The sequence below is a fragment of the Manacus vitellinus genome, unplaced genomic scaffold (assembly GCF_001715985.3).
Source record: "Manacus vitellinus isolate BGI_N305 unplaced genomic scaffold, ASM171598v3 scaffold_3_pilon, whole genome shotgun sequence".
Lineage (NCBI taxonomy): Eukaryota > Metazoa > Chordata > Aves > Passeriformes > Pipridae > Manacus > Manacus vitellinus.
The window spans coordinates 26,190,165-26,201,796 of NW_021940535.1; the positions used below are offsets into that span (position 1 = coordinate 26,190,165).

Genomic DNA, 11,632 nt, shown 5'->3' on the forward strand with positions numbered 1-11,632 from the left:
CTTCAGCAGTTCAGTAAGATACTCCTTTCTATTGCAGCATCCAGAAGACAGAGGAAAAAGAGATGCAATGATGGGCAGAAATACTCCATATAAGCAGCTATCAGTGACAAAGAGCAAAAAAAGTGGTCACATCACTTAGCAGAGGGACAGCACAGAGGGAGGCTGGAGCAACTGGTTATCAGAATCATCTTTACCTACTCAACCCAAAGTACACTTGCTAGAGCTCTGTATCTGACCTAAAACAAAAGCTGCCTGTGCCATCATGTTTTACAAGTCTGTTTTAATAACACTACTGAAATAGACCATTTTCTTAAACAGATGTACTGATCCTATGAATAACATCCAGCGAATGGATATAAGGCATAACCTACAAGGGTCTAGTAGTCTGTCTACATGCTATAGCTGCAAATATCCAATAGGTCAGCCTACAAGTACCAAGAAATTAGTTTTTGAAACTGAAATAATCTTTTTGCACTCAAGGCTGTGCTTTTGTAGTTTGCTTTTCACCTTAGCCAAAGTTTCAAGAATCTTAATATATAAATGGTCAACTTAATCCTGCCTTTTTAATCCTCTCCTCTAAACACAGATTATTTAGGTTTACAGAGCCACCAAGCCAAGCTATCTATAAAAGCCTCCTTCCATGTCTTTGGAAAACCTAGGAAATCATTGCTGAAACACATACAGTCAATAAGCTGAAGTACACAGGACATGAGGTTTTTAGAATTCCACTAGCATTCAGACATTCATTAAATAATTCGACCTAAAAATAATAATGCAATTTATTAACTCTAGCACATTCCTATTCACTTGTCAGCTACAGCTTTTAAGGTACATTTTTACAGGTATCACTTCAAGTTATGCAAGCTTTTCCTTTTGTAATAGTTACCTTCATGTGAAAGGAGGCAGATACTATACAGTCATATCAGTATGTTAGTTAAGATCTGGACTCACTTTCTCACACAGATTCAGAAGAATGAGATTTTATTATTTTACAGCCAGTTATTTTAATATGATAAAAATGTGTGTTTTGGAGGAAGTCGAGATATCTTTCTACCTTATCCCAGAATAACAAACTTTGAGAGCATTTCAACACAAGGGTCAAAAGACATCCTAATGTATGCAAAATAAATGCTCTGAGTTAAATCACTCCAATACTTGTATACTCGGCTGCTGTAAATAGCTTCTAGAAAATCTGGTTACAATGAAGTTACAATATACTAAAAATTAAAATGCCTCTCTAGAAAACAAACAACAACAAAAAAATCTTTATATGGCAAAGACTCTTTTTTCAAAGAGAAAGCAGTGAACAACAAAAACGTCAATGACAAAAAGTATCTCAAATAGGTATAAATTATTTTTTTAAGTGCTCTATTTTGGCATGTCAGAACAGCACAGCATTTCTTGTATACTCACATGTGAGTCAGACCTCCCCTGAGAGGCTACCCTCTTCCCCTCACAAAACCAAAGTCAGAACTCAGTGTGTTTTATTGCCCCCCTTCAGAATCAGGTTCAGAAAGCAAATCCACATCTCTAATGGAAATGTCAATGTTTGTATGGGTTGTTTTTTGGGGTTTCTTAATCACAATCCTGAAGGGAAAAACTATTGTTAATATGATAGAAGAATTTTAATCAAACATATGATTCACTGATCTGTCTTTAGACCACTAAAACAAATTCACATTATGAGACATGAGAGCTTCTGAGGAGGCAGTATTTTCAGTATTTTCACACTGATGCATATTTGCATTCCAACATCATCTACCATATTTATGAAACCAGACCCACCCAAAACTAAGCATTGACAAAATAATCAGGAAAAAAGTCAAAACTGAAGCAGCAATATGGTATTATTTTAATCTTCATTAACTCTCTCTCTATGACTCTTCCTTGAATTTTTTACTGCAATGTACAAAATACACAGCCTGTCTCGACCAGGAGAATGAACTGTTCCTGAAGACAGCCACATCATCACTGTCCTCTTGACACATACTGAGAACAGCTAATTGTTTAAAAAGGACAGTAACAGTGGGGGGTGGGAAAGCGTTGCATACACTTACTAAAGTGTAAGTCTAAAGGCTCTTAAGGTCTGTCAGCACAAGAGTTCTTACCCTGAATGTGCAAGTATGTGCTCAAGCCAGATAACAGCTGGACAGGCGCAGCAGGAACTCAGAGCAGCACCAGGAGGTGGCGCTGCCCACGGATATTGAACCAGCTACACCTGAAGAGCAGCAGTTCTAGCAAGTTCCTGACATCCCTCTGCATTCAGGTTCCGCTCTTCCCCTTCAAAACCTCAGAGATAATTCCTTCTTCAGGAGCACTCAGCCCAGGAAAGTCTGAAAATTCTCTGTTGGGTATGTATTTCAATTTCTTTTTGCCTCCTCTGCAGGATAAGGAGGCATCTCCCTAGTAAAGGGACACTATGAGAACCTACTTGTGACTGCCCTCATTGATTTCCTTTCCACCTCACTCAGGTGCTGTATTCCTTGGCAGAGGGCCTTAATAGTCTTCCCCTTTTCTTCCTGCAGAGCTGTCTACCAGGCTACAGTAGCTGCCTACCACACCAGAAGCAGCAACTAAATGAAAGTGGAGTGCAGCTCTGCAGTTCAGTGTGATTAGAAACAAAAGGAACATTATGCAACTCAGGTGCTTAGATGTCTGCTGTTTCCAGCTGATGCAACACTTCTGGGACAGCCAGGAAGAGGGACCATGCTTTCCTTCACCTCAGACAACATGGATAACACTGTTCTAACTTGAATTCTTTTCTTTGTTATTAGAAAACAAACTACTGGAAACCATCTTTGTTTGTTTGTTCTTTCTTTTTTACACATCATTCAATCTCTCATGAAATCAAGACTGTTATCTGGATGACAGAGGAATATACACTGCTGAGTTATTACAACAATAATTTTACACCATCCAAAAAAAGTAACTGTACAACAACTTTCCAGACATCAAGTTTCTTACATCAGAGATGACAGACATTGATTCCAACATTGATTGTGCAAATACCAGACTTCATTCACTTGTCAAAGAAAAAAAAGTTTCAAGTTAATCAGCTGCAGATTACATTCTCCTGGTTTTCTTCATTCATTGTTCTCGTAGTGACAATATCCATTAAAATTATTTTTTATTCTCAACAAAATTCTAAAGCTACAGAAAGCCTAAACAAACAGGGAAGGGGAGGGGTGAAGACTACAGTAGTCATTAACATACATGTATGTGCACTACAGAAAATAACATCTTTAGCTTCTATTTTTACCTTAACAGGAAAATGGAGACAAAAAAGTTTACTAGTGTTCATCCTAAAACCTAGGCAAATCATACCCAACCATCCACCATACATTTTTATCATTTTAATGAGAATTCATGTGAATTTTTGTAATCAGTGAATACAGCAGAAAATACTTCTGGGGTTTTTTTGACACCAGATAAGCCAGTAGTGCTATAAAACTCACTGTTTAGAGTTTACTGTATCAATTAACAAAGTCTCAAGAGAGTTATTTAACCAGCAGTTAAACTCTGCCCAGCTACTGAATGCACCCATCTACTTTAAGATAGAGATTCTTAGAAGAAAAATAGCGGAAATTAAATATGAAAACTACACATTTCTTAGGGAAATTAAATTTTATTTTGGGTACACGTAGAATTCCTATTATGGAGAAATATCAAACTATGGAGAATCAGTATTTTTAAGTAGAGGGTGCAGAGAGAAGATTCAGTCCTTTATAAGCTTATCAAAGAAATGCACTAGGGTTTGCACGGGGATCCTTTTGGTTCCTGTATCTATAAGTCAGCCAGACTCCCAGAATCTGAAAATAAAAACCAAAGATATCATTAAGCAGAGGCTCTCCACCTCATCTTCTATCAGTTTTACAAAATTTGTTTTAAACACAAGTTTAGGATATTTTACTGCTGCTAAAACTGTACAGCCACACACCAGCTTTCTCAGTTAGAAACAAGAATGCACCTTCTCAGAAAAAAACTCATTCCTGGCAACAGAGAGAACAACAAAACAAAAAGCACTGTATCCACAATGCAATACAAAATATTACCTATAGTTATGTCTAGAGTTAAATTATTCTTCCCCTTCCCCAAATGATCAGTATTCACAAATCTGGTTTTAGTATAATGATAAACAAATCCTCTAAATTATTTCACTTTACAGTTACCACTTAACTAAAGTTATTTTTCTCATGTATTTTCAAATCTTGACATTTCCCCGACCACATCCCTCCTTCCCAACAGTTTCACTTTTTTTAGCAGGGAAACTGAGGGCTGATATCAGAGTGATTCTATATAAGTTGCTGTATCTCTCTGGCTGCTGTAGTATCTACAAACCTTCTAAAAACTGCACTATGCAGCAGGAGGAGTATTTTCACATGCTCTACTATGGGGTCACAAAAGACATTCTCTGAGGATTTTTATACACTAATCAAAGCAACTTATGTATCATCACTAAAGGAAAGAATCAAAGACCTTTTTTATTTTAACCTGCTTTTTCAATTCACTCATCCTGCAACTCTATCTTTGCACTACAGGTGGCACCAAAAAAAAAAATATCCTCAAAGACTACGTGTCTGGGTGAGAGGGGAGTAGGTGAGAAGAAGAGGGAACAAGGTAAATAAAGCAATGGCACTCTTTTTATTACTGTTGGAAAACAGTAAGCCTGAATAACTAATTTTCTGAAAAACTTAAAACTTTACAGCACCACATTTGAACATTGCCGTTTGTTGCCTAAATAACAGTTGCAAGAACATCTAGTGCTGAAAAAAAGACAAACCTTCCTTCTGGCAGACTTAAGAGAGCTGATAGCCTTGAAAAATTTGACCTAATTAATTATTTGACTCCTGAGATAGGACTGAAATTTCCTCTAATAAATCCCCTAAAATTAAGTGTTTCACAAAACAAAGTCTTAAAAGTCAGGGAAAAGCACTCCATTTTCTAACCTCCTACTCACCTCTGTGAAACTGAAGAAAAGTCCTATGCCTCCAACAAATCTCAGCACCATTCCAGAATATTCCTCTATTATCGGTGCACATGGTTTACACTGGCGAGTTCTAAAACAATCCTGTAGCAGATACAGAGAATTTCACTCCATTTTCTGATGACCCTTCATTGACTGAAAGCATCTAGTTTGCTCTAGAAGAGACTGCTAGCCATGGAGAAACTCTAACAGTTTTAAAAGGCTCCCAAAAAGCAAGCAACCTTTGCAGGGTGCTCTGTGATTGTCTTTCCAGTAAATTACCAGAAGAGCTCAGTATCACTTTAACAACTATTTTACACATTTGCTGTTTGTAACTATGAAAACAGTTGTAAATTTTTGAACACAGTATGAAAATGTTATGTTTTTTTACACTTGAAGAACTTACAGCTGCGCAGGTTTCATTCAGATGAAAAGCTCTAAATCCACAACAATTCAGATTTCTCTCAATATCTGTTCTTGCACTGTTGGTGTTATTCCATCCCACCTCTAGCAGTTCACTCTAGAAGGCATAAGCAAATACATATTATATTAGTTGAACTGTTCTGCACTGCAAACAAATATGAGACCAAGTTGATAATGCTCTAACTAAGACCTTCAGATATTGATGCTTAACAGGATAATATACTAAAAATTACCTGAGTGCCCAAACAGCCTGTGTAGCTAATGAAATAACAGCACCTAACAGCAGCACATTCCTGGGTATAATTAATTTTCTTTCTTTGTTTTTCCTAAACCCAACAAGAGCACTAGTAATGAGACATGCAATGAATTTAACTGGGACTGCTCAGACTTTAAACAAAAAAAAGCTGATTATTCAGTCACTGTACCTTTGCCCACCTCTTATGCAGTAAGAATTAAGTCTCATACCACATGGAAGACTGTTTTACTCTCATACATAAGGGTCACCTCTGTTCCTAATGCAGTTACAACCTTTTCAGTTACACAAGAAGAATTCAGTGGCTTTATCACCTTTTCATTATAACTACTGTAGATTTCATTAGCTTATCTTAAATTGCTGAACACATGATATATTCAAGATACAATGCTGCTATACCTGTGACCATAAACCTAGAAAAGAAGCTTAAAATTAAATCAATTTAAAAAAAAAAAGAACAACATCTGAAAGTCATTTTAGGACCCAGATGTATTTCTTTCTAGGTACCAGAGCCAAGCACTGACCAAAGTCTAGTCTTTAAATAATAGGATAATGTTGATTTTCTTCAAATGCGTTCTCCTCATTTTGTAAAAGACTATATACAAAGATGTGTGCCTGTGTACATATGTATTTATAGTATTATGCTATAGATAAACTGAGAAATCAAGACACTTTCTTACCTGCTGGTCCTTGTTTAGTGCCAAACAGGCACAGGAGACAGAAAACTGGACAATAAAGACTAGCAGAAGAATAATCATGTACTGGAAACAGTAGTTAAGGATATACTCTCAAATTAATTTTGCTTTTATAACATATACACCTAATGGTATTCAGTATTTCACTGGGTAAGTCTTTTGACACAAAAAAACTATAGAAGCAAATTCTGGCTGGATGTGGAAAATAATGTTCCCAGAACTCAATTACCATATATTGTCTCTTTTTGGCTACTACTACACATAGCTGGTATTTCCAGGTTAGATATTTCTTGCCTAACAAGAAAACATCAGCAGAGAGGTTAATAAGAGGAGCTTTGAGAGGAGAATCTACAGCCAATTCCTCCAGTTTTAGAGACTCATGTTGTCATTTCAAAATATTTCACTTAAATAAAGAAAATATTTTTCTGGGTGTTGCATATTCAGAACATTTCTTTTCAATTACATAGTCTTGTAATTAATTACAAAAAATAACTTTAGCCTAGGTTTTAAAAAAAAAAAAAAAAAAGCTAAGAGTTGCTCTTGGAAGACAGCCTCACACACTTTTGTACTACTGCAAGTGAAAACAATAAAAAACAAAAAGAATAAACTTTGACATTAAAGATCACACTTTGAAAGTTGGGGATCACCTTCACAATTTGGTTGCTGTGCTCAGAGGCATATACTTACCTCACACAATTAAGCTGTCTGTAAAGTGGAGGTCAGTACTCTTTCATAGACCGCAAACATTAAACATTAACAGTTCACATACTTTAGCTCTGTGTAGGACTGAGCACACAGTAAGAGGCACCTGTGACAATGTAAGCCACCATAAAGAGCTGTCAAAAAATTACAATATATGAATGTTATCTTCAGAGCACAGAAAAGGGAGGAAAAAAGGAAGCTGAAATAAAGTTAAACAGGAAGGAAGTCTAATTTAGACTGTACTTGACCAAAGTAAGATTGTGAATTTCTGTTCTGTTTCTGAGGCACGTTCCCCATCAGTCGCAGCTGACCGAGCAGGTTGTTTACAGGGCTTGAACCAAGCTGCAATCAATGCAATGCATCAGAAGGATACAAAGAATAGCAATACTTGATGATGTTTCACCGCACCGATCAATCCAACTAAGGCAATAAAGAAGAGGAAGACTCCTACAGCAATTACCACTCCTACAACTCGGAAACTAGAAATGAGGCCAAAGCCGATTCCCCATGCCGCAATTCCAATCAGCAGCAGGCTCACCAGCTGGAGGGAAGAGAAAACACAAAGTTAGTCTATGTATTAAAAGAGGCTCCTATACACAGATACAATTTTTTACATTAAAGTTGTTAGTAGAAAGGTACAATGTTTCTTTCCAGTGCAAAGAGAAGAAGCACAACCCTAAACAAACCAATCTTCCACTTCATTGCAGAGGTAATTTCAGTTCCAGATGTTTTAAGGCACACATATTCTTCAATACTGTTGATGTGGTAACAATTTAATCTACCTACAAGTCAAGCCATGTTGCACTATCTGTGACTGACTAGAGATACTAACCGAGATCATAACATAACAAATAAGCTAAAAATCATCGGCTTTAATTCAACAGTTGAATGAGAATGAAAATTCCAGATGTTTTGTGAAACTAAGGCAGTGTATTTAAAGAAAATGGAATTTACAGCTTCGCAGCTCTGAATGCGTAAGAAAGTGCTCTTTGCCCAAACTAACCGTAATCGGGTATACAGCTGTACTAATTAATTGGGGAAGTTTTCACACAGCTGATGATATAACACAACACGGTCACATAAAAATACTTCTTAGATCTGAATCTCAAGAACTTCATGCAGTAAAATAATAAAGGTGCCCTGTCTCTGCTACATATTTCTTCAAGAAAACAGTTGTACTATTAACCCAATCCTATTTCAATACCCAAAATACTTATGCTGTTTCCTTCCTTTTAAAGATGGTATTCGGGGAAGGCAGGCATAATCGGTTGCTGTTAGTTCACTGGGATTTATTGTTTATATGGGCAGGAAGCTCCAGCCTTTCCTGTTTCCATGCCAAAAAACACAGAAGCAAAAAAAAAAAAAAAAAAAAAATCCGAGATGAAAAGCTGAAGAGAAATCTGTAATGAGGTACAGCAGGAGTGATGCAGCAGACAAAGCCAACCCAGATGTCCAATACACTCTCTGGTTTGAAAGTGTAACACATCACTCACTACATTCTCTTTTAAATGACACCAATTCAATAGGCAAGTTTTAACTTTTTGGAACTCTGACCTCATAAAAAATATCCAGAAGTTGTATAATTATTTAAAAAAAAAAAACAACCCCCCAAAAAATAAAACAGTAAGTGCTTTGTCTAGTCCAACTACTTGGCTTTATTTGATAACAGGTGTAGAGCAAGCACTTGTACCTGCTCACTGGTTTCCATTCAAACAAGGCATATCTCATGACATTTATTGCTTACCTAGAGGTGGGGGAGGAGATTAACAAAAAAATAGGCAATTTCCAATTTATCATTTCAGTATACTTACCCTACAGCTGGGTTTTTCTGTTGGTTTTAATGCCAAATACACCCACATATTTTTCAGTTTAACTACATTTTAGAAGACTGAAGTATGCAATGCTGCTTTTGAAACATAGAACTGCTTTTGAAACATAGAAATCTAGGATAACATCAGAAAAACTAGTAAAACAAGCTGAGATGCTCATCAAGATCAAAACCCAGGGGGTGGGGATTTTTGTGTGTTCACACAGCAACACATCCCAAAAAACTTTTTACCAAATGCCAGTAATCCACACAAGAAATTAAAGGGTCTGCAAGAACAAAAGTAGGATATTTGTCAGACCTACACTTCCCTCAATACATGAAGAGACAAAAAAAAAATTCAAAGGAATTGTTCAATACTAGCAGAGTTTTGGGATTATTTCACATTTGTTTTGCTTAAACAAAACACCTTAATTACCATGTTTATTTAAAAACAAAACAACAGGCCAAAGTATCATGAATCAAAATCACAGAGGAGGAAGAAAAAAACCAAACCAAAGCATCTAGGCTCTGACACACATAAATTTTCTGAATCCATTTTGCACAAGGCTATAAACTTTCTGATGTTAGTACACAAAAAATTAGCCTTGCTAAGCAGACAGTTATATGCAAGACCTGCCTGTTCCCATCTATGCCCATCCACTTTATTTCAGTGTCTCATTTCACCGGCAAGATTTATTTTTCCACGTAAGCACCAAAAACAAGCAAGCAACAAAAGAAATTCCATAACTCAACTTCAAATCAAAGAAATGCTGACTGACATCCCATGCTCTGCATCAACTTCTAAGCATTGAACTTGCACTGCCATTACACAGCTCTTCAAACTGTTTTAAAAAGCTCAAAGGCAATGTCAAATTTCAGTTTATTTCACAAAGACCAGATGAAACTTTGTTGCTAATGATTTTCACCAATACTTTTCTGACTGAGCTGAATGTAAACCTTTACTTTTGACCAATTTATCTCCAGGATACCAAAACATGTTCAGTTCTTCACTCATCTGATAAGAAGTCCAAAACAATTAGATGAAACTAGTTTTACTCTTAAAACACTGGAAGTAAAAGAAGAGACAGAATCTGTGCCTATAACACCTACTGGATAAACGCAGTGCATGAACTGCAGGGTACCAGTTCCTTCTTGCTGCTGTTACTCATCTCATCTTATATTAATCTGATGATATGTGCATGAAATTAGTCATATGACACTAGAAGTTATTACCATGACCCCCTGGCACAAAAAGCTTTTCTGGTAGGAACAGTCACATACAGAATTGAGACCAGCTCTGGTTTTCAAGTGGAAAAAAAAGCATCTCTGTTTTTTAAACACATTACTGAACCCCAAATATTCAGGAATCAGTTAAATGGCTTTGAGAAATAAAGTAACATAGTTTGGTTTTCCTTTGGATCACATTAAAGTTTTAGAGCCATCAGTTTCCTTTTCAAGTGCTACCTCCATAACACCAAGTCTGTATTTTTTCTTCTTTCACTTCACAAAGTTGTCCAATTTCTTAAAACATCTGGAAATTCAGTGTGATCACAGACCTGTGCTACTGGTCTCTGGTTGAAACTATGTGAAAATGCTGTATCCAGTTAGGCAGATCCATGATATGGATCAAAACCATTATTGGTTACATTATTGTTTTGCCACTTGAAATCATGGAAAATTGACTCTGTGTTTCAAAACTGAAATGGAGACTGCAGGTTTACAAACCATTCCAGAAACGGATTCAATATTAAGTTCCTGACTCCTCCATGTGTTGACTGAAAGATGAAATTATGGTTATTCTCTTATTATCAGGTTTGGAATGGACTATATGATTGTTGAGCAATAACTCTAGATATAGTTTTATAATGCCATAAGGTGAAAAACTTAAGTAAACGCACGCAACTATAAACAGGAAAAATGTCTTAAGCTGTTTTGAGCACAAGTTTTACAAGTCTGTAAAACAATGCAAGGCTCATAGCATTAGACACTGTTTAACCACTAGAAATGACTATTCAACAGTGCTTATTCCAGTGTTTTGACACGAAAGGATTTAAATGCAGTATTTCTAAAAGTGAAGCTGCTAAGACTTCATAGTAAAACATACGTGAAACAAAGAGACTCTAACTACTAATTTTGGGCTGGAAGTCAGCTTAAAGAAGACAGAAGTTTTCTATCAACCTGCACATCAGGAAGTCTTCCTTCATCCCCATATCACCATTGGTGAACCAGTGCTCAAATCAGTCCAGCAGTTTAATTACCTAGGTAGCCTCATCTCCTCGCATGGTAAGATTGATGGAGAGATAGACAACAGGTTAGCAAAGGCATATAGTGCTTCTGGAAAACTCCATAAAAGAGTTTGGTGAAATAAACACCTGAAGAAAAGCACAAAGATCAGTGTTTACAGAGCCATAGTGCTGTCTACTGAATCATGGGTCACCTACTGCCACCACCTGTGTCTCCTAGAACGCTTCCATCAACGCTGTCTCCATACAATCCTAAACATCCACTGGTCAGATTATGTGACCAATACATCTGTTCTAGAACAAGCAGCAGTCACAAGTATTGAGGCCATGCTGCTGAGAACACAGCTGTGATGGGCAGGGCACGTCTCCAGGATGAAGGACCACCACCTCCCTAAGATCTTGCTTTATGGTGAACTAGCCACCGACTGCCGCAAAAGAGGAGCCCTGAAGAGGAGATACAAGGACTCCCTGAAACAACATCTCAGCCTTGGCCACATTGATCTTCATCAATGGTCTACTCTGGCCTCCAGTTGGGAGGTCTGGAGG

At 36.9% G+C, this 11,632-nt stretch overlaps 1 protein-coding gene across 1 annotated transcript; it reads right to left on the minus strand.

Annotated features, from left to right (window-relative positions):
• Nucleotides 1-2,797: 2,797 nt before the first annotated feature.
• TSPAN13 (tetraspanin 13) lies at nt 2,798-7,577 on the minus strand. The gene is made up of 5 exons (XM_025895388.1): nt 7,410-7,577; nt 6,320-6,400; nt 5,370-5,483; nt 4,958-5,068; nt 2,798-3,809 (listed from the first exon to the last, which is right to left on the minus strand). The coding sequence occupies exons 2-5, from the start codon at nt 6,395-6,397 to the stop codon at nt 3,735-3,737; spliced, it is 378 nt and encodes a 125-aa protein (XP_025751173.1). The 5' UTR covers nt 6,398-6,400; nt 7,410-7,577; the 3' UTR covers nt 2,798-3,734.
• Between the last annotated feature and the right edge of the window lie 4,055 nt (nt 7,578-11,632).